The sequence below is a fragment of the Natrix helvetica genome, assembly GCF_964273705.1.
Source record: "Natrix helvetica genome assembly, chromosome: 1".
NCBI classification, from domain to species: domain Eukaryota; kingdom Metazoa; phylum Chordata; class Lepidosauria; order Squamata; family Natricidae; genus Natrix; species Natrix helvetica.
In genome coordinates, this window is record NC_138548.1 from 196,919,768 (window position 1) to 196,946,092 (window position 26,325).

The 26,325-nt window shown below is 41.3% G+C and overlaps 1 protein-coding gene across 3 annotated transcripts; it reads left to right on the plus strand.

Moving 5' to 3' along the window:
* Positions 1–285: 285 nt before the first annotated feature.
* Positions 286–22,169, plus strand: HAUS7 (HAUS augmin like complex subunit 7). Of its 3 annotated transcripts, none has more exons than XR_014175243.1 (10): positions 286–379; positions 4,200–4,315; positions 7,399–7,469; positions 13,173–13,234; positions 13,698–13,813; positions 14,438–14,593; positions 14,832–14,928; positions 16,850–17,077; positions 20,531–20,638; positions 21,398–21,509. XR_014175243.1 is itself a non-coding variant. In XM_081951393.1 (10 exons), exons 1-10 carry the CDS (start codon positions 338–340, stop codon positions 22,005–22,007), a joined length of 1,074 nt encoding a protein of 357 aa, XP_081807519.1. In that variant the 5' UTR covers positions 286–337; the 3' UTR covers positions 22,008–22,169. The 3 variants fall into 3 exon arrangements, 2 of the variants coding, with proteins under 2 accessions (XP_081807519.1, XP_081807520.1); XM_081951393.1 differs by lacking the exon at positions 20,531–20,638 and adding an exon at positions 21,934–22,169; XM_081951394.1 differs by lacking the exons at positions 20,531–20,638; positions 21,398–21,509 and adding an exon at positions 17,523–17,703.
* Positions 22,170–26,325: the final 4,156 nt, after the last annotated feature.

The window sequence follows — 26,325 nt, forward strand, 5'->3', positions numbered from 1 at the left end:
CTGGGAACTGGTTTTTCTTGCACGTCTGAATGCATTCTAACAGAAACGAGACTGGAGAAAATTAGCCCGCGGTCACGAAGGATTCAGCTTCGCCTCCTACCTAGCTCTGCTATCCCGCTCTTTTGCTATCCCTAGGAGCGTCCTACTCTTCTCTATAACCTAAGATTCCCTAATCAAACTAAGAACCTCTCAACAAAAGGAGATATTTGTCTTCCAGCAGAACTGTATCCTTTTGCAAGAGCGGCGAATTCCATTCTGTCCTATCAGCTTCGAGGCTGCCGAGTCGACCAACCAATAAAAGCGGGGTGTGGGCGGGGTCTAGTCCACGCGCGGGAAGATGGCGGTCAGCGGCGCTATGGCGATCTATGGGCGGCTGAAGGTGGCTTGTTTTTTGGAGAGCGGAGGGGGTGGGCGAGAGCTAATTGTTCACGTACAAGGAATTGGGGGTGGGGGATATTGCTCCGTGTCGCCTCGGTGTGGGGTAAGGCTACCTGCTTTGGGGAGATGGGTACCGGGCAGGAGTGGCCATCTGCGCAGCGTATAAAAATTCTAATTAGATCGAGTTACAGGAAAAAAGCAAAACGGTACAAATGCAATAATAGATGCATCTAGGACCTGCCTGCACATTGGTGGTTCTTTATCGTGATGCGCAGTGACGGCGTCCTTTTGAATACCGACCGTTTAGACGCGAGTTTTCCTGTTTAGATTTCATATTCAAACAAGTAGGTGGACTACTAGACCTACTGTTTCAAAATGCTAATGTTCTTGGCTTGTTGAAGATCCTCTGGAAAATGTGCGTCTCTAATTTGCTTCCTGGAGATTGCTTTAAAGGAAGGTCAGATTTATTCACAAGTGTTGATTGATGGTGATGGCATTAAGAACCTCCATTTCGGAGGCAGTGTATCACAAAATACTGCTTATGTGGAGCACTGTTGGGAGCAATTATTTTTAGATGTAGGTATCTTGGTTATGAAAACTGGGTTCTAGTTTAGCTATCATTCTTTTCTGAGTTATGGCATACGTTATTAATCCATGTTGGATAAAAGAGCTAATTTCTTTGCCTACGGTGCTTATATTATGGTCTTTGGTATATTTATTCTGCAGTAACTCTTACATTCCACTGAATGTGATGAGATTTGCTCCATTAAACACAGCCTTACAACTTGATCTTCTGCATGTTTACTTAGAAGTAAAATGTTGAGTTTTATTGTACATAGAATCCTAACAGTCTTTCTTCTGAATAAACATGCATATAAAGCATTGGATTATGGCTGTGAAAACTCAGAGTGGCTGCTTATACTTGAAAAAGAATAGATGTTGTACGGAGGACATGATTTTCCTAGAATTGTTGGACTTTTATTTAATATAGACTTCTTGCACTTCATTGATGTTTAAGATTTCTTCAGAAACCTCTGAAACTTTACATGCATTTGAAGTATCTTTCCAAATTTTATTTCTTTGTTTACCCTAAAGGCATTCCCTATTACAAGGTTGTGCTTCAGGAAAAATGCCTTGCTTCTTTTTATGCATCTGTTAGAATACAACAAACTACTTCAACTCAGTATAAATAGAATAAAATAAGTTGACCTCACATTTCAGAACAGTATATATTTGTTTTCTGAGTTCTTGGACTACTAATATTGCTACTTTTACATCCCGACTCTGTGTACTGAAAGATTTCCAATGGTTGTAATACAAATTGGACCCTAGAGAGCAATTCCTCTGTCTTTTCAAAATACCTAGGAAGCAAAAATCTGTATGAGGTTAAGAAATCTGGAAAACAGATGTGGGGTAAATGCAATATTGTAGGAGTAAACTCATTCCAGAAAAAGTTAATGGCACTGGAGTAGTGTTGGCATATTTTAGGCCAAATGACTTCCACATTTACCCATCATGAATTAACATCAATAAATTTGATGGTGACATGGAAGATTTCCACTATGCCCTATACTTTTTAAAAATAATTACCACACAAATATATATGAGAAACTATATCAGAGGCATTAAGTTCATAGGTTAGAAAAGTTGAAGTCTTAAACCTCTCCTTCTAGAAGCCATCCACCTGTAGGTCTTCATACTTTGGCCCTGCCTTCCATTCTTTATCACACTGATTTGGTGGCTCTTGTTCCTGTAACGTATCTTCTGGAAGTGCCCTGTTGGAAGAAATATCCTTCTGGGTTCAGTTCCAAGTAGGAAGAAAGGCACTGGAAAGAAACACGGTGGCTGTTTGGAAAGATGGTTTAATGATGAACAGGATCACATGGTTTGAGGTCCTGGGCAAAAAGAGGGGAGATGCTGAGAGTGCCTGGGTTTTATGCCCTCCCTGGGCTTTTGAATTTGAGTTTGTATTCTGATTGGTTGACAGACTCCCATGGGGCCATGCAGGGGTAATTTTGTAGATTGTGTTTGTGTCCCAGGCTTGGTTGAGCCTTGCTGGGTGATGATGTAATGAAGGGACTTTGGACAATTCCTACTATGGCTCTGCTTGAAGGAGGTAGATCTTTGTTAAGTAGAATAGACTGGCCCAGGCATTAATGGTCCATTGACGGGGGGTGGGGGGGTGTTACTGCCTCCCTTTTAGGAGAAATATTCTGCCCTTTTAATATTACCTAAAATATCTCATTATCCTAGGAGAGAGGTGGGTTTAACTTCCTACAGCCCCCCCCCCCCATGTCCTTCCCTTACCTCAAGGGAGGTATGAAGGACATAGGACTCCTGTAGTTTTATTCTTAAAAGTTTTTTTTTTAAAAAAAAAACTACTTTCTGGCAGGATAGAATGGAGGCCAAAAGCCCACCCTTTTCCACTCCTTTGGCAGACAGACTAATCTCACTGGAGATAAATAAAATTAGTTTTTAAAGAGAAAAAGTATATAAAAATCTGGTTTTTTTAATAGATGCAATAGTCACATGCCAAAACCTTCAATGGCAAAGAGTTATAGTGCTATTAATGCTATTTAAATCATAAGTCAGAAAGGATGCTGGTCTCATCCTTGTTTTACAAGCAAGTCTGCTATGAAGAGATCCCTAGTTGAATAGAGAAAGTAACAGACAAATTATTAGGCTGAAGTATGTACCGTAAGTCAAAATAAAAATAAATCCTTTACAATCTTTCTAACTAAACACTTTTACCTACAGTATTAACAATATTCATTTTAAATGGCTATACCAGTGATGGCGAACCTATGGCACGTGTGCCACAGGTGGCACGCGGAGCCATTTGTCAGGGCACGCGAGGCGCTGTCCTGTCAGCTTGCCAGCACGCATGCGCACGCTGGCCAGCTGAGTTCACCCTTTTTTAAAGCCATTTTTGTGACTTCCGGTTTGTTCGGGGGGTTGTTTTAAGCACTCCGAAGGCTTCAGGGACTGTCCGGAGGCTTCCCTGACGCCTCCGGAGGGCGTCCGGATGGGTGGGGGAGGCTGTTTTCACCCTCCCCAGGCTCCTATAAAGCCTCTGGAGCCTGGGGAGGGTGAAAAAAGCATGTAAAAATGGGGGGGGTCACGCCTGTAGTGCGTGCATGTGCACTGGGGGTCGCGCATTGCATTATGGGTGCGGCACGCCCGCACACGACCCCCCCCTGCGCTCCCCCCACTTATGGCATGCGAGCCAAAAAAGGTTTGCCATCGCTGGGCTATACAGTCAACATGTAGCTCTGGGAAGCAAATGGAAAGTTTAAAAACAGTAAAAAACATAAACAGATTTTCCTCTGGCTGTTTCTCCTGAACTTCCCCTGCAGATCCCTGAATATTCCAGTCAGTTAATTCTGAGGCTGCTGAGGAGATGGAAAGAGCTCTGTCTCTCTTCTCGGCCTTTGTTCCCAATTTTTGTTTTTATTAAAAAATAAGTTGTCTAGCAAAAAGAGAGGGATTTGGGAATGACTGCCCTGCTGACATGATTAAAAGTCATGCCTCAGTCAGCTTGAGTCTTGAATCTTAATTGAAGCTGAGACATGGTGAACAGCCAGTGAATGCAGAATCGGAGGCTTACTATTTACGTAAGCATTTACCATTTAATGATTCTGCATATTTTTACACAGTAGAAAAGGCAAAGAATTTAATTTCTTAAGATCAGTCTGTGGGAAAGGAGGGTGAGAAAACTTAAGTATTTTTGGTGGTTGGAGATCCTAGCAGCATTCAAGAAGTACAGAGGGATGCATAGAATGAAACGAAATATTCCTGATTTTATTTTCCACTATCCTCAGGAGCTGGACTGCCCTGCACTAGAGGGTGTAAACCTGTCAGATGCCGAAGACATACAAAAATTGCTATTCAGCCCTTCATCTCTTCGCTTGGACATATTGGAATGGATCTGTGTCAGGTAATGGGTACTACAATTGAAGCCGTATTCCCTGATGTGGTAATTCTAACAGTACTGTCAGAATGTCTTGTGCAAACTCAGTGAAATCTAAGGATCTGACAGTATGAGCTCAGAAGCGGGGGGGGGGGGGGAGCAATAGATCTTTTTTTTTCCTCCTTCACAGAGAAAAAAAACTTTATAGCCTGCTTTGTTTAACATCTCCACAACCCCCCTGTATAAGGTCATCTACCAGTTCAGAGTCTCGTATCATTAATATAAGATAATATTCAGTTGTTTATACAATTTGACCCTAGCCCATCCAAGTGATGATGTTAAGGTCCTGTCTCAATATCTCTGCCTATTCGGGTCTGAATTGGGAGGAACAGACTCAGGCTCAAGAATGGGTGGCTGTAATTGTGCAGGCTCCCTGGATTGAAATTTTTCATATGTGATCTATTGAACCCCAGACAATTTTTTTTGATATGCTGGTTTGTTTTCTTTACAGAGAATGCTTCTCTTTTTTTTCCTCTTCTTTTTATTATTTCTTGCTTTTAAAATATAACATGTCCAGAATCTAGGAGTTTTTCAGCCTCTAAATGCAAATAATACATTATTCGTTTTGGAGAAACATGACTATAGAGTTGAGGAGGCATTGCATCCAATACCTTCTTTTGCCATGCCTGCTTTTAGCCTTTCAAGTGCTGGCAGGTAAAGGAGAACGTTTCTGATCGCAGATTTCTTTGCTGATAAAAGAATTATCTCTGCAGTCTTGGGAGTAGGAGACTGAAAAATCCTGTGACTTTTAGGAAGCTTTGTTGGAGATCATAAGATTGAAATGTTAGCATTTTCTTTTCCTGGCAAGCAAGATTCATTTATTTTTAATATCAAAAGAAACAGCTCTTGAAACCATTATTGCTTCTTTCTTTGTGATCCTAAAATTTATATGATTTGACCTACACTACCTTTTAAGGGTGGTGTTAGTTTCATTTCATGTATGTGTCCCATTTCCAGTTCTGATCAAATGACAGGTATGTATAATCTTTATTGTCATTATACTTAAATACAACAAAATTGGTGCCCTTTGAAACTTACTTTGCATTGATTATACATGTTAGCAAGGAAGTTAGTTAGGGAGTTGTAACAAATGTTGAGATTAGCTGTAGCAAAAAATCACAAGTTGCAGAAAACAGTTTGTAGAAATTAAGAGTAGCTAATCAAAAATAATTTACATTAATTTTTACTTCATTGGGTCCAGCTAGGTGATAGCATCTAGCTAACCCTGACTGATCTTGGGTCAGATTTGATTGTTATTTGGATGGGAGATGAATATAGGTTAGACTTTAGAAAAATGGAAAACTTCTTGGAAGAAAGCAATGCCAACCATCTCCATAATATTGTCAAGAAATCTATACAGGTAATCCTCAGGTTATAACCATTCGTTCAGCAAGCATTCAGTTATGATTGTGCTGAACAAATGGTCCTTATGACTGGTCCTTGGAGTTCCATTTGTCATAGCATGCCTGTAGCCATGTAATCACAACTTGGGATCTTGGCACTCGACTCACAATTTCAACATTGTAGTGAGCCGTGATCATGATTTCCTACTGGTCTTTCACAAGCAAAATCAAAGGGGGGGGGGAGCAGGAAGTTGGAAATTGCAATCACGTGAAATCTTTGCTTAATAGAGTTGCTTCAAAACATAGGATAGATGGCAAATAAATTAGATAATAAATTAACAATAGCAACCAGAACTGCTGGAATTGCTTTCGCTAAGCAACCGTGTTCGACTGGCCCTTTGATTTAGAAACAGCTGGCAAATATTAGTTTGCTCCTGTGTAAACCCAGTATCTCCCCGTTTTTGTAATGAAATAAAGAAGAACTGAAGTTTTGTACTACCTCTTAGCCCATTTATGTGGGTTTTTTTTTTTAGTTAGTTGGCATTTAAAGTCTCTTGATAAGAAATGGCAGGAAGAGACTATGACAAATAGAGAGGTTTAAATGGTACTGAAGTGTTTAAATTATTAAAGAGGCAGAATAGCTGTAGAAATATATGAAATTAAGGCAGATTCTGCCTATGTAAATTCTCCCTAGATACTATATGGGGTTATAATAGTTTGATGGGATCCAAATTTTCAAAAATGCATATTTGGAGTTTCGATTGTAGGAATGTTTATAACAAGAGTAATTGCCTGTGTCCCTTTGTTCTGGCCAATCTCACAATCATGGTTGCTTCCTCTGATTGCTCTCTTCATTCTATGCTTAAGGGTTTTCCTCCTTGCTAGATTGAAAATCCATGGGTAGAACTAGATTTTACAATAACTTGTTTTGAAATCATTATACGAAATAATCATAATCGCTATTCAAAAATAGATGTCTAAGTGGTTTGCTATTGCTCTTTGAAAAGGCAGATATATTATTGTACCTTTTCACCTTTTTTATCTCTGAATAATTTCAATTATGAAAGGGTGTGAAGTATTTACGATATTCTGACAAGGCTCTAAAAGTTTTTTTCATTTTTTTCATTAGTTTATAATATAAAACACAAAAGAAAATAGTGGGGAAATAAGGAAAGGGAAAACTGTAGGGCAAAGGGAAAAAAGAAAGAAAAGGCGTTGACTTCTGACTCCCTTTGGTGCATTAGAATAAGATAATAGCATCAAACCTCAACTTTTTACTTTTACATATGTAGTAAAATAAACCAGCCACCTCTATAACAAGAAGCCTATCTAATCGATAAAACCCAAAAGTCAAAGTTTCATATATATTTTTTCATCTCAAGCACGAAGTCCAGAAGCGGTTTCCAGGTAGAAACTAAAGTAATTGTGTTTTTTTCTTTAATCAAAGCAGTCAATTTAGCCATCTCTGCTAAGTCCATCAGCTTTTGTAAGCATTCATCCATTGTGGGGATTAAAGCGTCCTTCCATTTTTGTGCACACAATAATCTTGCTGCTGTCAACATATATAATATTAACGTTGCAATTTTTCCCCCAAAACTTTATCCATTAAAACCCAAAAGAAAAGTTTCTGGTTTTATCTTTGTATTCACTTTGCCAATCTTCTGTATATTTCTTTGCTTTGAAAGTTTATTTTGCATTCCCTTGCAGTGTGTACTCACCTCTTCGAGAGCAGTTTTCATCTTTCAATAAGGAATCACAATCAGATTTAAAGATAAAAGGTATACTGTAGTGGTCATATTAAGTGGATTAATAAATGATATCTTATCATCCTATCAGTTGGGAAAGTTGTTGGTGTGTCTGCGTGTTCCTGGGTTGGGGGTGGAAAGGTGGGAAGAATAGGACTATATAGAGATTCAAATTCAAACTAAGCAAAATCAAAGCCTTTTGTCAAAAAGACACCCCCTACCACCAAAAAAAAAAGACACTGTGATAATGCAATTCCGTTTGTATCTGCACACAGTGTCACAATGTTTATAGAAAAGGAATGAAATAAAATGGGATGTTACAGAGTGGAAGAGCCAGTTTGCTCTAGTCTGGTGGATAAAGCAGTAGGCTAGAAACCAGGATTCTATGAGTTCTAGTCCCACCTCAGACCCAAAAACTGGTTGGGTGATCTTGGACTAGTTTGTCTTATCTCTCAGCTCAACCTACCATACAAGGTTGTGGAGAAAATAGGAGAAAGGAGCATTATGTGTGTTCACCTGGAATTATTGTTTAATAAAGTCAGGAAATAAAATGGGTCAGCATTGTTTTCGTCAATGGATACCCTACACACCTCTTGTACATTCTTGTCATATACCTATAAACTGCCTGGAGACTAAGTCTAATATGCTGGGCAGAATAGAATACAGAATAACAGAGTTGGAAGGGACCTTGGAGTCCAACCCACTGCTCAAGAGAAAATCCTATATCAGCAATGGGGAACCTTTTTTGGCTCGCGTGCCATAAACGTGGGGATCGCAGGAGGGGTTGTGCGCGGGTGTGCCGCATCCATAATGCAATGCGTGACACATACCCCAGCGCGCATGACAGGCGCTCCCCCCCCCCCATTTTTGCATGCTTTTTTCGCCCTCCCCAGGCTCCAGAGGCTTTATAGGAGCCTGGGGAGGGCGGAAACAGCCTCCCCCACCCCCCGGAGGATCTCCGGAGGCTTCAGGAGCTTCCCTAAAGCCTCTGGAGCGCAAAAGACTCACCCTACAGGCAAACCAGAAGTTTGGGAACGGACTTCCAGTTTGCTCGTAGGACCGGTTTAAGCCCTCCGGAGCCTTCGGGGCCTTCTGGAGGCTCCAGAGGACGAAAAGCGACCCTACAAGTAAACCGGAAGTGACTACCGGTTTGTCCATTGGGTGGTTTTTCTTCCTCCGGAGCCTTCAGGGAAGGCCCTTGAAGGCTCCAGAGGGCTTAAACCGGCCCTACGAGCAAACCGGAAGTCTGTTTGCGAACTTCCGGTTTGCCTATAGGGCTGTTTTTTGCCTCCAGAGGGCCTCCGGGGGGGGGGGGCTCTTTTCGCCCTCCTCAGGCTCCTATAAAGCCTCTGGAGCCTGGGGAGGGCGAAAAATGCCTTTAAAAAAGGCTGAACTCAGCTGGTCACCGTGCGCACGCGCGTTGGCCAGCTGACAGGGCAACGCCTTGCGTGCCCTGATAAATGGCTCCGTGTGCCACCTGTGGCACACGTGCCAGATTCACCATCCCGGTCCTATGTCATTCTGGTCAAATAAAAAGAGACTGGACAATCATTTGTCTGAAATGATATAGGGGTTCCTGCTTGAGCTATTCTACAAACGGCTGTCCAATGTCAGATTTTGTCCTGTTTGTAAACCATAATTTCAAGGACTGCTCATGTTACTTATTTGTATGAAAATTAATAGAGATGCATTTCTCTTGTGGGAGGAATCTAAAGTTCCCTCTGAGCACAAATGGGGAAGCTGTTAATTATACACTAGACTGCATTCTGTTAGCGTATCCCATTAAATTCCATTAGAAGAATTGAAAACCAAGCCCGCATTTGTTTTTTTATCTTTCTCCATCTAACTATTTCCTGGTTTCTGCTTTAGTGTTACTACGATACTATGATTGACTATAGAAGTAGGTTTATATAAGAATAGTTTCATATCTTCTAATTAAACAATCTCTTTTGGAGGCTGGATTATAATAGAATAGTGAGGTCTTAAAGAGTAAATTTCCAAAAGAAACAAATTGAATGATCTTAATTAATGCATTTGTTTGTTTGTTTGTTTATTTATTTGAATTTTGCTTTTAACTTGTATATTTTAACCTTGTTCTTAATTTTGTTTTAACTGTGCTTTTAGTCAAGTGTTTATACAGTTTTATAAACCACCCAGAGTCACTTAGGTAAGATGGATGAAATAGAAATTTAATAAGTAAATAAATATAAGTTTGCAGCAAGGTCTTAAAAGTGATGAGAAGTCATTGCTTGTAAATAAGTTAGGGGGTTGTTCAAAGTAATAAAAAATAATGTTTAAGAAATACGTTAACAAAATAAGAGATGCTTATTAAAAACAAAAAGAGGCTGCTTTTTACCCTTTAAAATCATCAAGTTAATTTATGGGGATACTGGCAACTTTACTGTTAAAAGAAAAAAGAAAAAGCAACTTTTGTAGCTAACATTTGTGGCCTTTCTGTTGGCATACAGATGCACTGCAAAGCAATTGCTCGGTTTCCAGGAAATGAGTCACATCTTAGTTGGCATTCCATCAGTCCATGTTTCAGTCCATCAAGCTTCCAATATTCCAAGCAAAATCAGAACTTTTGGACCAAAATTCTGATTGTTCTGAAGTCCCGTCCTCAAAGGGGTCAGAACTAAGCCAACAGACATAAACACATTTGTATGAGTTACTTTTTAAATCTAACAGTGTAGTGTTTTTGCCAAGGAACATGGTTTAGGTTTTCAGTGTGTAGCATGTGACTTGGATTAATCTGTAATCTTCATAATTTGAGAAGCTGCATAAAAATGGATCAACTCGTAATTTATTATGTTGTCATATTTTCCTTTGTCTAATGCTTGCAAGCTAGAAATCATATTTTAATTCATGCCTGTCTTTTGCAATTGAAAACAGCCCTTTCTTTCCCCCGGCAGATGTGATGTGCAGCGATTGGTTGATGGATTGCTTTTGTGTTTATGAAACTCTTAAAAAAAAAACCCTCTCCTGGTTCCTCAAAGTTTTTCCATAATTGAACAAGTTGAGTTCAGTGTATCTTCACTAGACTCGGCTACCAAAAGGCCTCATTGTCCCTCCTGACCTCTGCCCAGTGTTTTTGCATCTGTACTGAGCAAGCTGCCTGTTGTGGCCCACCAGCGGCCAGCAGAGCTGACAGCAGATTCGGACAGTGAGAAGGTTGGGGAGGAACATGGGCCAGTCCTGGAGTCTGGGGAAGGCTCTGATGAGGGTTTTGTGTTGGAAGCAAAAGGAGCCAGAGCCGTATGCCAGTTATCAACTCCCTTCAGAATCAGACATCAGTGAGGCAGATGAACAGCTGGAGCCTGTTCCCAGTGTGTGCATGCGCAGAGTTGCCAGACGAAGGGAACAGCTAAAGAACAAGGGTCGACTTGGGAGTAAGGCCACAGGTGGACGATGAATGGCCCCTCCCAGAGGAAATAAAAGAGGAGCTAAAGAGGAGTGGAGTTTTCAGGAGACAATTAGTTCACTTAATTAGTTCATGACTCTCCGAGACTCCTTGCCAAGTTTTGCAGATATCAGCCTGTCAGCTGTCCAAGCCGGATAAGGTCTGTGGCTGTAAATCCTCCCTTGAAAGACTTTGCTGGATGTGAATGAGTAGAATTAATAAAAGTTGGGACAAGGAGTATGCTTCATGCTCTTGGGAAGCCTCGATCAGAACACTACCTAATGGAGCGAGCGCCATTCCAGAAAGATAATAAAGATGTGAACAAATATACTGCAGTCTACAGTCCTGAGGGACACAAAGTTTGAAATCTGCCTCTGAGGCTGTTTCCTACGCAACTCAAGAAAGGGACTTCTGGCTCACTATTCTTTAATATTATTGGCTCTCTTTTGGCCTATCAAGTCATGCCCTTTTGAATCAGAGGAGCACATCCTGAGGGTCCATGTGGCACCTGGAATTCTCAGACGTCCTTTAAAAGTTTGTGACCAAATTGTAATATTTCATATGTTTAATATGAAAGAAAGGGGAGGTGAAGAAAGCAGTCATATTAGCAGCACTTAATGCAATACTAAAGTGGCTAAGATGCTGAGCTTGTCAGTTAGAAAGTTTGGCGGTGCAAATCCCTAGTGCCACATAATGGAGTGAGCTCCAGTTACGGTACTTGTCCCAGCTTCTGCCAACCTAGCAGTTCAAAAGCATGTATAAATGCAAGTATTAAAATAGGGACCATCTTTGGCAGGAAGGTAACAGCGTTCCATGTGCCTTTGTTTAGTCATGCTGACCACATGACCATGGAGACGTCTTCAGACAGCACTGGCTCTTTGGCTTTGAAACAGATGAGCACCGCCCCCTAGAGTCGGGAACGACTAGCACATGTGTGCAAGGAGAACATTTACCTAATGCAGTACTAAGTGTTTTTTGCTCTGAGGCCATCGACCTTTGTGTCTATACGTATAATTCTTGGCCCAAAACTGGTAACATACGTTTAGTCTGAAACATAATTGTCTTGTTCCAGTGAACTCCATACTGCAGGCAGTGCTTTTGTTCCCAGTCATTTGTTGCTGTCCTGTCCCTTAATTTTATTTTATTTTATTTTATTAAATTTATAGACCGCCCCCTCTCCCCAAAGGGACTCGGGGCGGTATACAGACCACAGTAAAAACAATATACAAAAATTAAATATTTTTAGAACCCCATAAAAACAAATTAAATAATAGGCTGTACAATATAGTTAAAAATTAAAACAACCTAAAAAACCTACCCCTAAAAATTTAAAAAACAGGCTAGAGGGACACAAAACTACAGTTAGGCCAGGCCAGCTAAGTTGAACAGGTGGGTCTTGAGTCTCCTTGAATAGGAGACACTGAAAAATGAACTAGGGAGACCCTTGGTGGGCAAAACAAATGTCCTGTCACTGAATCAAGCCTCTGTTCAATACCTCTGCTATGGGTTTTGGCGTACATGGAATTGTACAAGAAGTACCAGATGGGGATTTTTTTTGTAGAATCACCTTTGAGTGGGCACTGAAAGAATCGGGCATCTTGGTCTGGTATCAAACTTCTCTGTCTCTATTAAAATGGATTGCTAAACCAAAGACAAAATTACTTGGTGGAAGCCAAGTCTTGCACTAATCTGCTGTTTAAAAAAAATAAAAATGTTGCTTTCCAAGGAAGAGTTTTCCCTCCACTCTGGGTCAACGTTTCATTTTTGGCTATGCAGTGGTCATTAGGAATTAGGGGAAAGTAAACAAAATAGAATATAGAACTTTTGTTTTGTAGGTTTGGTTCAGCTTCCATAGCTTTCCCCAGCCCTGGCCTCATGCCTGACGTCTGCCATCTCCTGGCACCAAATGGAGCCAGACATGCTGACATCGTTCTACAGATGGAGATGTGTAAAAACCTATCAAAGGACTATAGTTTTTAAACAGTTTTGTTAAGACTTGAAACCTTGGAATGTAAGTGTATGTTGTATTAAAATCTCAAGCTCTCCCCCTTTACTCTCTTGTCACCAAAGCAGAATGGGTAAGGAAAGTCATCAAATGCATGACAAATTAAAAAGAAAAAACCACCCAAAGCAGAGCCATAGAAAGTTGAAATGCCAACTGTTTCATACGTATCCCTTTGGACGTCTGCTTCTATTTGCAAGCAGGGAAAACCGGGAACATTTACCAAAAGGACTTCATGAACTGAATTACTCATGAGACCTGGAAACGTGTTGTTCCACAGCAAATAATAACTGTGGGGAAACCCTAGCACCTAAACTTCCTCCTCTCCTGACAGGAATGGCGAAGCTGGGATATGACCTGATGCTTTGTCGAGCTGATGATTTGGATCTCATCAAGGTAAGCACCAGGAAAACATCTGCAGGAGCAGCCTCCTGTCTCTTCCATGGCTGCTTTATGCCATTTCCTTTCCATTCATCATTCAACAAAGATGTCAGCTCCTTGTTCCCTACTGTGACTGGATATTTTTCTACTCTTCTCTTTCCTGGAGCTTAACTGACTTGCAATAGATATGACAAGCTGTTTCCTCTCCCCCCCCCCCCCCATAGTAACATTTAACTAATTAAAAGTGTAGATTATATGATAAGAAAAAGAATGAAATGAAGCATGTGTCGTTTCTCTTTGTGGAATTTTCTTTCTAGGCCTCAGATATTTTTCTTCCCTTTCAACATGGGGCCTGTTCAGACACTGTAACCTGAATATTGACAGCTGAGCATATCTGAGCGGCCGGCCTGTTTACATCAGCAGGCGGGAAGAGAAGATGCTAAGAGTTTGTGTGCTTTTTTTATGTGTGTCCCCACAGGGAAAGGCCTCTGTTAAGAAGCAGCTCTACTTCCTGCAGCAGCTGGTGGCTGTCATTCCAGTTCAAACTAACCTGACACTATCAGACTCTAAGTCAGACTCCGGTAGTTATTCCAGGTGAGGGAGAGGTACCCCTTCCCACAGTTAGAATTTCCTACGTTTTGCAGCTGTTGTGCAGTAGAATAATTAGACTTGGTTAATGTTGTGTTGAATATCGCTGCCGTTGCCAAGTAGGGCTGAATTGTTACTGTTGGCAGCAGGTGTGGAATTCTGCCATTACAATGGCTGATTCAGATTTTGGGATGAAATTGGCATGCCATCCTAGATAATTTGTCCTGGAAAATGTCCAAATTTGTGGGTACGTTCTTTTTTTTAGTGTGGATTTTGGAGTAGATATTTGGGATGGATTGCAAAGGGGGAGGTGCACAGGAATTAGACGATAATGATGGAATCTTAAAACACATCATTTTATATTACTTCCACCCAGCCACAGCTAAAATATATGAAACTGTGTGCCCCTTTTTCTGCAATCAGAGCACTTGCTCAAGATGGCTGATCTTAAACAAGTGCTCTGGGGCCATGTTTTATTACCATCGAACTTACTTGTCTTTTAACGGGGACAGATCATGTCTCTTTGATTTTTAGACCCCTTCTTCTCTTCGTACCAATCCCAATTTTACTTCCTAGGTTAGACTAGGCCCCGCAGTCTGCATTTTATAATTCCCGGGCATTCTCTTGCAGCACAGAATATTTCAGAGAAATAGCTAGGAAGAATGAAGAATTCATAAAGCAGGTTTTGACTAGCCCTGATCTACAGAAAGTGCTGAATCCAGAGTCACATCCCTGGAGCCCAGATATAAAGCAACTCCTTTTGGGTGAAGAAAGCCAACAGAAAAGGTAAGGCTCCTGTGCCTGCTGTTAAGTTATGGAAAGTAGAGAGTCGGGAAGTCCTTCACCTCAGCTTATTGAAGAATAATGGGGGTGGGGCGCTAAAAGTGTCAAATAGAGGAAAGGACTCGTGTAAAAATGAGATCTGCTTTTCCATTGATGCCCAGTGTCCACTCCTTTTCCCCATATCTATTATGGTGAAATCGTGAACTCCTGCTACCCACTTTCTTGTCTGTGTATATAAAAGGGCCCCGCTGCCAATGACTTCTCATGAGCGAACTCTCTTGGAGGCATCAGAGGAGCTGGAGAAGACGGCAGCAGACTTGAAAAACCTAAAAGCACAGGTAGGCAATTTACAAACCTGCTATATCAAACGGGGCATTTGTTTTACAGTGAGACGGCTGAGTTAGAAATATCTTTCTGAATCACCTCCAGTTTTATTTGCCCCATTACTGCAGTTACAAACAGCTTGTGATATTTCATTTTATCAGTTATATAGACTCATCATGGAATATTTACAGAAAGGAGTATCTGATTTTATGAGACTGATGATCTGTCTCAGTTCTATAACATAATAATTACTTAAATTGTGTTAGGTAGATGTCTGTTGGTGAGTTTTCATATCAAAAAGTGTCAAGAAAATAATGTTGAAGAGTTGCTAGCTCTAAATATCATATTTGTTGCCCTATGGCACACTTCCCCCCCCCCCCCAAAAAAGTGGGTGGAAATATCTGTGTGTCTTAAAGAGCGAATATTGCGGGGAGGGGGGGTTGGTGTATCACTACTGTTGCCATTTGCCACTTGCCACCACTGGGGAACGCTGGAGCATTTACTGCGGAGCAGCTGATTGGCAGTTGGATCGGCCTCCCGGAATATCACCGATCAGCTGTTCTAGGCGGGGATTGCCATCACCAAACAGCAAGACGAATGGCAACGTTGGCGATAGGCAGTGGTAGTGATCCCTGTCGCCTAGAACAGCTGATCCAGGAGGCTGATTCAACCGCAAATCAGCTGCTCTGCAGCAAAAGCTCCTGTGTTCCCCAGCAGCGGCTCAGCTCATTTAATCGATGGTGGGCACAATGAAGTGGAGCCCTGACGAGCCACATGCCGTGATAACGTGCTGAAGACCAGGTTGTTTCCTGCTTGCTGCAAGGATGCTAGCCAAATGAATACCGGATGGATGCTGGGAGGCAGAGGCAGGTTTTTTTCCCTAGTTTTTCTCCTTTAAACCTAGGTGTGTCTTATGGTCAGGAGCGTCTTATGGAGCAAAAAATATGGTAGCCTTCCCCACGGAAAGACTAGCTAGGACTAGCAACTGCATTGCCCTTAATTCTTCTTCCTTTCTCTCTTCTGCCTTACTTACCACCTTTATTGACTTATCTAGTCCTATTATTAAAAGCAATACCTCCACTTTTCCTTTTTTTTTTTTTTTTGCGCTATACAGCTATACCGCTATTGCAGCCATTTGCATCTTTTTGCTATAACGGGTACCACATGCCTGTATTTTAATTGCAACAGTGGTATCTTGGCTAGGTTGCAGTAAAGAGCTATTTCATTCAATTTCTCATAGGGAGTCAGAGAGCTGATGCTTGGAATTTCTAGGCAAGCAGAACAGGAAGCTAGAAAAGTAGTTTGGCGTAGCCATAGCACTTATATACCTCTTCACAGTGCTTTTACAGCCCTCTCTAAGCAGTTTACCAAGCCAGTCTATTGCCCCCAACAATCTGGGTCCTCATTTTACCCACCTGGGAAGGATGGAAGGCTGAGTCAACCTTGAGCCTGGTGAGATTCGAACTGTCAAATTGCAGTCAGCCGGCAGTCAGCAGAAGTAGCCTGCAGTACTGCATTCTAACCACTGCGCCACCACGGCTCTATAGTGTAGTGTGGTGGAAGTGGTGGTCTAGAAACCAGGAGACTATGAGTTCTAGTCACCTTTTAAGCCTAAAAGCCAACTGGGTGACTTTGGCCAGTCACTTTATTTTCAGACCATCACACTTCATAGGGTGGTTGTTGTGAGGAAAATAGGAGGAGAAAGGAATCTTAGGTATGCTTGCCACCTTGAGTTATTTATAAAAACAATAAAGGCAGGATATAAATGAAATTCAATAAAAATGGTCCTTGGCATTAATTACCTGTTCATTAGCACTGCTGCATGAATGGTTGGTTTTTACGGGATATATCCTCCCCTCAAAACAGTGGATTCCCTCTTTTCTTCAATGCAGGTGTTTTCACGGTGTTTTTTGGGGGTGGGTGGGGGGAAAACAGTGTTCTTTCCTCCAGGGGAGTCCCACTGGTGTCGATCCATCTAACAACACTGCCATGGCTCTTCGGTCCCTCAAGCTGATAGTTTCTGACTACAGCCAGCTGCTCACAGCCTTTGAACAAGTGTATGAGAATGAGCTGCAGAAGCATTGTGAGCGCCCTGCTCCTAAACTGAGTCCTTGTGACCACCTCTTCCAAGCTGTGCACCACAATCTGCTGCTGTGTATGCAGGTGAGCTTGGGGCATGTGAATGGGTGGACAGAGAATTTGAGAGCCTATGTGGAAAGGGTGGCAATGCAGAAAAGGGCTCTTCAAGTTTTCAGTCATGGCTTCTGACTTTGTGTTTGGAGAAGTGTGGTAATAAAAAATAGGAAATGCTAGTTAGTTTCCTAGCAACCATTCAAAGATGTCTTTCTCTCCCTGAGTCAGAAAATATGCATATAATACATTTCGAGTCTGCAGGTGTGGCTCCACCCCAGATCCCAGGAAATCTGCAGGTGGGGGGAAGGCCAGATAAATGCACAAGATAGCCCTTGTGTCAATGGAAGATAACCACTTTGGAGCCGATTCATTTCAGCAGAAGGAGCTCTTCTGGGGCTATGGTGGGCCTCTATGTGGAGGTTTGGTGACAGAGGGGGGAGAGAAGAAGTAGTTCAGGCTCATTTCCTCTTCACAGGTCATCAGATGGCAACAAAAGGCCACCAGTCTAGTCCTGAGACATCCAAACGTCTCAAAAGTAAACGAAGCTGGTTCCCATTTCAAAGGTTTCTCCTTTGTTAAACCTTAGTTACCTCAGTTACATTCCTTATCAGTAGAATTACCATCTACTGGAATACTTTACATGACCCCTCAGGAGAAGATACGTCTACCTTTCTCTTAGTTCTACCCACTTAGCCATTTGCATGGAGTAGTTCCCTTTCCTAAATCTTCCTACCAGCCCCACTCATAAGATTTCTTTTTGGTGTTTGTCTTTCATACATAGCTAGGTTGTGATTAATGCCAAGTTCGGGATAATACAATATTCAATTTAGAGCAAATTGTAAATTTGATACCAGGTTGCATGTAATCTGACTGAAAATTCAGCTAATTGCACACCATTGCAGTTGGGGCTACAGACATAGTTAAATCTTTATGTGTAAAATAAATGGAGAAAAAGAAGTTTCCATTAGAGGAAAACAATGCAGCTCAAAAAGGCTTAGTTATTACATTAGAACAAATGTGATGTAATTGAACCATGTGAAACTGGTAATAGCAATGCTAAAATAAAACGAGATGTTGGAATTTCTGAATCTGTAGTATACAATATTATAAAACACACAGGGAAAATAAAGCAAAGTACTATCATCTTTTTGTGATTTGCAATCATCATCAAGGAATAGAAGTACTGCAATAGAAACAACATCTTTTAACTGTGTACAGTGATGATTGCTGTCAGTATGAATACTGGTATTTCACTGAAATTGTGCTTGAAGTGGAAAAAAATAAAACTTTGGTGTTGAGTTTTATCAGTTAGATAGGTTTATTGTCATAGAAATGGCTAGTTTATACTATTATGCAAAAGTAAAAAGTTGAGATTTGATGCTATTATCTTATTCTACTGCACCAAAGGGAGTTGGAAGTCAATGCCTTTTCTTCCCCCCTCCTTTTCCCTCCTCTATTTTCCCTACCATTTTCTTCTGTATTTTTATATTTGATTTTATAAACTAATAAAAAAGAAATCAATTGCTTATTCACTGAGCACATTTCACAAGGACAGGGCAGTTCATCAATCTTCCTTTAGTCTAGAACAGTGGTCGGCAAGCCGCGGCTCGCGAGCCAAATGCGGCTCTTTAAACATTTTAATCTGGCTCTTCTGTGTGCCGGGCGCCCACTTCCCTCCCTCCTCTCGGGCTTCGGATGGAAGCTTCTGCAAAACCCCGGCGAGACAAGTCTCCCAGGCTGTAATTTGCCGAGCTGTACGTGCGCGCCTGTTTTCCACGGCGTGGAGCAGCGGCAAGATTCTGGGCGGCAAGCGATGATTCCGGGGGCCATCAGTGGGGGGGCAGGGTCCCCCCTCGCATTCCTCATCTTCCCGGATGGCCCCCGGAATCATCGCTCGCCGCGCAGAATCTCGCCGCTGCTCCACGGCGTGGAAAACAGGCGCGTGCGCACAGCTCGGCAAATTAAAGCCTGGGAGACTTCTTGTCACTCGCCAGGGCTTTTGAAGAAGCTTCCCTCCGAAGCGTTCCGAGGGAGGGCTGTAAACTTCCCTCCGAAGTCTTGGGAAGTTCTGAGGAGCCCCCCAAGCCAAAACGCCGCTGCCAGGTAGTTAAAAGTACCTCTCTGATTCGTCTCTGTCAGTCTCTCTCTGATTCCCTCTCTCACTCCCTCTGTTCCTCTCTCTGTCTGTCTGTCTCACTCACACACACACTGTGGTCACCTTGTTGAGTGTTCCAATCACATTTCAAATGTGATTGGAACACTCAACAAGGTGACCACAGTGTGTGTGTGTGTGTGTGTGTGTGTGTGAGAATGAGACAGACAGACAGAGAGAGGAACAGAGAGGGAGTGAGGGAGGGAATCAGAGAGAGACTGACAGACACACACACACACACACACAGAGGGGGAGGGAGGGAGAGAAAGATAGACAGACAGAGAGAGAGACGCACACAGAGTGAGTGATTAAGTGAATGAGTGAGAGACAGACACACCCACATACACAGAGTGACAGAGAGAGAGGGAGGGGAGAGAGACAGAGGGAGAGACAGAGACAGACACACACACACACAGAGTGAGTGAGAGACAGACACACACACACACACACACACACACACACACAGAGTGACAGAGATGGGGGAAGGAGGAGAGACAGAGATACAGAGAGAGAGAGACAGACAGATAGACACCCAGAGAAAATGACAGAGGGAGACAGAGAGGGAGGGAGGGAGAGAGAGACAAAGAGCCGGAGAGAGAGAGAGAAAGAAAAAGAAAAAAAGAAAGAAAGTGGGAGAGGGAGATGAAATTAAAAGCAACAACATACAAACCTGACTTACTCAAACTATCCAAGGAAATGCAAGGCCAATGTTCACATTAGTGGTTGTGACTTTGTCAGTCATTGTCAGGATGTAATTTTCTCTACATTGTAAGGCAAATTTTACGGAATTTAACGTTATCGATAAATAATATCGTTCTAAAGTTTTTATTTTATTAGTTGTGTTATTTGTATCCTCCCCACCTATGTGGATACTTGCATGCGGAATATTCTCAATAAAAACTTATTGAAACTAAAAACAGTGTACCATCCTATGTATTTTCGGTTTTAAAAATGCGGCTCTCCAAATAAATTTCAATCGTGGTTTTGGCGAGATTTGGCTCAGTTGAAAAAAAAGGTTGCCCACCACTGGTCTAGATCATGGGTGTCAAACTCGATCACGTCATGTGACGTATGACCTTTGCAGGGGGGCATTAAATTATGGGGGTGGGCACGGGAGTGAGTGCGACAGCACGCACAGGTGTGTTTTTGGCATCCGAGGCAAAAAAAGGTTTGCCATCAATGGTCTAGATATTGGTTACTTGTGTTCACTGATCAAAGAAATTTATCCTGCTAGTTTCAGTATCGATCGTTGGTATAGCTGCCATTATTAGATATCAAACTGATCGATTTAATTCAGTTTTTAACTTCTGTCATTTCCCTTTTCCTCAAAGATGATACGACAATAAGGATATTATAATTTCTGGAAGGGCTGAAATGGGTACCAGACAATTAGTGATTCCCTACCTTATGAACAGCATTCCGTCTGCCTCATCATATAGGTAGGCTGGCCACATGACCCAGAGACAACTCTGGCTCCCTCTACTATGAAACGGAGATGAGCATTGCCGTAGGGCCGGACACGAAAGGACAGAGGAAACCTTTACGTTATGAACAAATAGAGGCTCAGTTTCATGCGAAATAGCAGGGTTCATATTTCGAAATGCTCCCATTCAGATGGAATTGTAATAATGGTAGCTGGCTGTGCCTAGGTGCTTTACCATCTAGAATAGCTTTCTTTAAACATGACATTTATGATATGTTTGACTTTTGTGACAAAAGTGCTTGAGACACAGAACCCTCCTTTTAATAAAAGAAAGAGGGCAAGTGTGCGTTCACACAAATATGAAATGATGTGTGCAGTGAACCAAAAAAAGTCTGTAAAATGCAAGAGGCAGCAGTCAGGTTGCTAGGCTCAGGAATTTATTTCTTCCTAAGTAAATCTGCCCTCTGTACCTAATGGCATACTGAGTGGCCATCAGATAGAAATGTCTTACAGCCCATGAAGCCTGCACTACAATATATTTGTTAGCTTTCTGGTGCTTCATGGTTTTGTTTTTAATTACACAATTCTCCCCCCCCCCCCCCATTTTTAACTTTAAAAAAAATATCCTCCAGAATGGGCTTTTCACTCCCCTCTTTCCTGCCCTACCTCTTCACAGCTATTAACATCTGAAGCACAAAGTCTTGAACAGTGGGAGATGATAAGATGCCACTAAAGGAGCTGCCTGCATTTGTTTTATGAATATTCTCGTTTGCAGGAGCTGCAAGGCCTGGCCCAGGTTACAAAAACCTCAGAATGCATTATGGCGACAGTGCAACGGAGACATGAACAGCAAAAGTTCTGGAATGAAAGCACTCTAGCCACGTTACGTAAGTCTTTTTGGCCCGTTCTTTCCTACAAATGTCAGCTCCTCTTCCTATACTGCTTTTTGTGAAACTCCCTTTCTGGTCTTTAAACGTTGAGTTGTGGCAACTGGACCGAACTTCGTTTATCTGAGGCGTTTCGTTGCTCATCCCAGCAACTTCATCAGTCAGAGGAAAATTAGTGGGGCAGGTGTTCAGAGAGCATCTGATTTTTCTGACTTATGAGTTGGGTGCTTTCTTAAGTGACCTACCTTAATCCTGGGGATGGGGGAGGTCTTTTCTTCAGGGAGTGAAATTTAGGGATGATGAGTAGCTAGGAAAGAAGGGCATGTAAATGTGTAGAGAGAATTTGGTTTAGCTTGAGCATGTTAATGAAAGGCCGAAAGGCTCTCACCTTTCGCTCTAGCAAACTGATCTTTTACTTTTTCAGCCTCAAAGCTTGAAGAATTGCAGCAGAAATACAAAACCATCTATGCCACCCTTAAGGGCTGCCAGAGATCCTAAAGATGAAAGGACTGCAAATTGTAAAGTATTTTTGGATGAAGGAAAAAAATGCTTCTTCCTGGGATGTAAATGAGAACTGATTTATTTATTTATTTTCCAAATGTAAATATATTTTCTGAAGTCGTCTGTGAAAATTTTAAAAATAAAGTCCTTTAGCATGAATATTCTCACTCACACTTCTTGGTTGTTACTGTTTTTTCATCTTAAACTTTTCAACAAGTTTACATCTCCTTTAATTCCTAGTTTCCAAATAGCACAAGTTGGATCAGAAAGGCACTTCTCCCTTTTTTGTACATCTCCATCCCTATATCTAGCATCTTGTGAAATAGACTTCTATCTCTCTCTCTTTAAAACTACATGCCAGGTATTTCCGTATGGCTGAAGACCCCTTTTTTTTTTTTTTTGCCAAATCCCTTGAAGGACAATTTTTAAAATTTCCAATCTGCTCTAAAGAGATCATTACCTCCTAATGTTTTGATTTGTTGAGAACTTTGCAGGATTAAAACAGTGCAGTTAATGGATTGAAAAGCATTTCAAATATCTCTGGAGAATTTTCCTGCTTCTGGAGTATCATTCTGTTGAAACTCCAGTTGAACTGTAGAATAGGGAGATTACTTGGACAATTGACATAATTGCTCCTAATTGCCTTCTCTTGGATGGATGAGAGTTCTCTTGGTTTTCTGTGATCTAGACTTAGAGCAATGAAGCATTTGGGTAAATGACTCCAAGGATGGTGAATATCATGGGGCCAATGTGATCAAACACAGAGCCCATTTGAATGTGAGAGGACAATAAATTGTTGCTCTCTTCTTTTTCCTTCCTATCAATATATCAGGCTAGTGGCAATGTTCTAGGTCAGGGGTGTTAAACTTGAGATGTCACGTTGCCATCACATGGTGTATCTTGACTTTTCCCCCTTTACTAAACCAGGAGTGGGCATGGCCAGAACATGACACACCCAGCCCCTGGGCCGTGAGTGTGTGACACCCCTGCTCTAGGTGATTAAAAGGCTAAGGTTGATTGTAGAAAGCCTCTAAAATTCTGATTTATTTTCCATACTCTAATTTTTATGAACGTTTTAGCTTTCTCAGCCAAAGAATAGAGCATGTTTGGAGTGCGTTTTTCTAAGCAATTTGTTTTGAGTTGTATCCATCTGGGTTTGTTAGAATTGTAAACATGGTTTATAAATCTTGGTTTAAATGCAGCTGGAAGAATTGGTGGTGTGGTTTAGAAACACTTTGTGCAAGAGGAAAATGATCTTAAGATTTTTTAAGATATGCTAGTCTTTAGGAAGCCTTCAGTGGTGTGATACTGTTTATATTTTCATCTTATAGAATGCCCATAAAGAGTTGCAGTGAAAACGTATCATGGCTTCCATAATGCCCTCCCTAAATGTAGGTTGCTGCTTTTTATCTTATCTCATAGCAACTGTCAGCCTCTAGGATTTTTTTCCCATTAAAGGAATCACTACTTTTAAATACAGTTTCTGCAATTAATAGGTTACAGGGAGTGTGCAAGATGCTGTGAAATCTGCTCCAAAGTATTCTTCCTGCTAAGGAAAATAGCCGTGTAATAACCTCACATAAAAATATTACCAATATATCCTTTCTCTTATTTGCCATTAAAGATCATCTTACTGACATATTCTGCAGACATGACTTTACCTTTAAGATTTTAAATGCTCCACATACTACAGAGCACTCCTCAAGACAGGATTGTTAATTGAATAATATGGGTCCCGATTTGGACAATGAGTTACTGGATCTTGGGGGATGGGGTGAGGCTGGGATTTGCTAGGTTGTTATAATTCATCTTTAAATGTTCCAGAATTAATTCAATATTATAAGGGGGGGACAGGGACGGTGCTCGCTTAGCAGGCAGGGTAATTTTTTCTAGAAGCAATATTTTTGATTGGTTGGGTGTATACAGGACGATTGATATTTGTACTGCTGTAACTTTGCAGTTTAACAAAGTAGAAAACTCTTCAGAAAAATCTTATGAATGGCAGCGCAACCTATGTATTAAATTATATGCCTCTTTCCATTCAGTAACTTCAAAGTAGGGCAGATAGGTCTTGCAACCCCACTTTTTTATTAGCAATATTATGATATTCTCATAGTCAAGTATCTACACTTTGTGTAAAAAATCTCTGCCCTCCTTGACCCCACACTTCAATTACACAATTTTCAACTATACTGACTTTATTCCCAAAATCTTTTCTTAAATATGCACAATCAGTGTATTCCCCATTTTCCTTTTTGGATTCTTTTCTGTACGATTGTATGAAAATGACTTGCCCATCAGCCAAAAAATTACTTTAATGTGCCAAATTTTAAATTACATGTCTTTCAACAAATATCCAAATAAACAAGAGCTAGCAAATAATACAAATACATATATTCTGAGTGTGATGTGTGAATTAACAGAATCTTCAAAGCCCTTACAACCCCATGGATCTCTAACATTTCAGGGAGGATGGAGGATGGCAGCAAACTGAAGAAGAGCGTAGAGTATGCAGGTTTGTTGTGAAGATGTCTCTCTCCTGAGCATAAACTACAATCTGGAGAAAAGGATATAATTGATTAGACATAGGAAAATGGATAATAATGATGGACTTTATGTTACAACTAAGCTACTGCCTAGGTTGATTGCATAGGTTCTTCAGGTAGGTGGAATCTATATAAAGAAATAAATAAAAGCTCTAGAGTGAGCTAGCTCTACTCTGAGCTGTATTTCATTCCCCACTAATTTTGAGTAGGGCAAATGCAGGATACTCCTGTAGAAATTATGACACAGAAAAACGTGGTAAGTGCTTTAGCTTTTTCTACCGGTAACAACAAAAAGGGTCCCAAATTAGCTTATGGCCTTCAATGGTGGACATCTAAGAACAGAGGTATATGATTCTTTCACAGATTTCCCAGGAATATTGCATAGCATAACCTCTGATTATGCTCTGAAGTCTGAGCACAGACTTCTAGATTTTGATTTCTAAAGGAGTCGCAAATACATATGGATGCTTGGGATTCAAGGATATTGTAATGTTGTTTCATGTAGCTTAATAAATTATGATACCATTTTTAGCCAATGATCAAAACTGAAAATAGGACATTGGTAATAGTCCTCAAGTAGAGCCCCCATTATCTTCATAAATTGCTGTGCTAATTACTAGGCAAACAGAAAGCTGGCTGATAGCCCAAAGCTTAAGACAGGTCCCCCAAACCCTGGGCCACAGCCCACTACCAGCCTATTCACAACAGGGCTGTGGACCAATGCACACGCACTCACACCAAAGTCAGGCAAGTGGCGGGTCTGCGGCACAGGTGCACGCAGCTCAACTCATGCAAGTGGGGTGGCACACATGTCCTTGTGCACACAGCTCAACTTGCAGTCGAGTTAGTATGTGTGTATATGTGTCCCGGCCCACCACTTGTGTGGCTCGGTTTCCCTCTCCAGCCGGGCCACCAAGTTGCAAAGATTGTGGACTGTTGGTTTAAGACATAGAACATTCTAAGGATGAAGTTTATAATCAAAACGTGCTAGATGTAAAATGTATTTCGTATTAGTGGCTAAAATTCCAGCATAGAAAGGAAATCACGAGAATGAAGAATTGGGTGTGGAGGAATTTGGAGAAGTACTCCTGGGTGTGGGGAAAATATTTAGGGTCAGGGTTTATAAGAATCCTCTACTTACAAGCAATATGTGCTGTATACACTAATACTTGCAGAATATAAATTTCACACATCTATATGTTACTGTGAAAGTCCGAAATCTGGTGAATGTCGACATTCACCGGTGAATGAAAGTCCGAAATCTGGTGAATGTCAACATTCACCGGTGAATGTCGACATTCACATAGTCGCTTGGTGTATGTCCTTATCCTCTCGACACCCTTACCCTAATACCCTTAACCTAATACCTCGGCTCCTCGCTTCCTTTTAAGCGTCTTCTATTCGCGGACTTTTTTTAAAAAAAACCTGCGATCCTGCGCGGTTAGAACACCGCTGTTAGAACGCCGCGAATTGAAAAGCAAAAGTAAAGCGTTACGCTGACTCGTTATATATGTCACCGTGAAAGACCGAAATTGGTATGTGTCGACATTCACCGGTGAATGTCGACATTCACCAATTTCGGTCTTTCACGGTGACATATATACATGTCTCATTTGGCACAGAATTTTCCAAGGGGAAGACAAGGTACAATCCCACCAACTGCAGAAAAGAAGGAATGGACATAATTTAGTCTTAATTTAAAAATCTGAAATATGGGGGATGGTGCAATTTTGTTCGTATGTATGCCCTTTTACCTACTGAATGGGTCT

Excerpts from the sequence above, each read along its gene's own strand:
- HAUS7 (XM_081951393.1), top strand. The coding sequence starts at position 338 with ATGGCGGTCAGCGGCGCTATGGCGATCTATGGGCGGCTGAAG. Across the intron at positions 380-4,199 it reads CGATCTATGGGCGGCTGAAG|GAGCTGGACTGCCCTGCACT; the intron begins GTGGCTTGTTTT and ends CACTATCCTCAG. Across the intron at positions 21,510-21,933 it reads AAGCACTCTAGCCACGTTAC|CCTCAAAGCTTGAAGAATTG; the intron begins GTAAGTCTTTTT and ends TTACTTTTTCAG.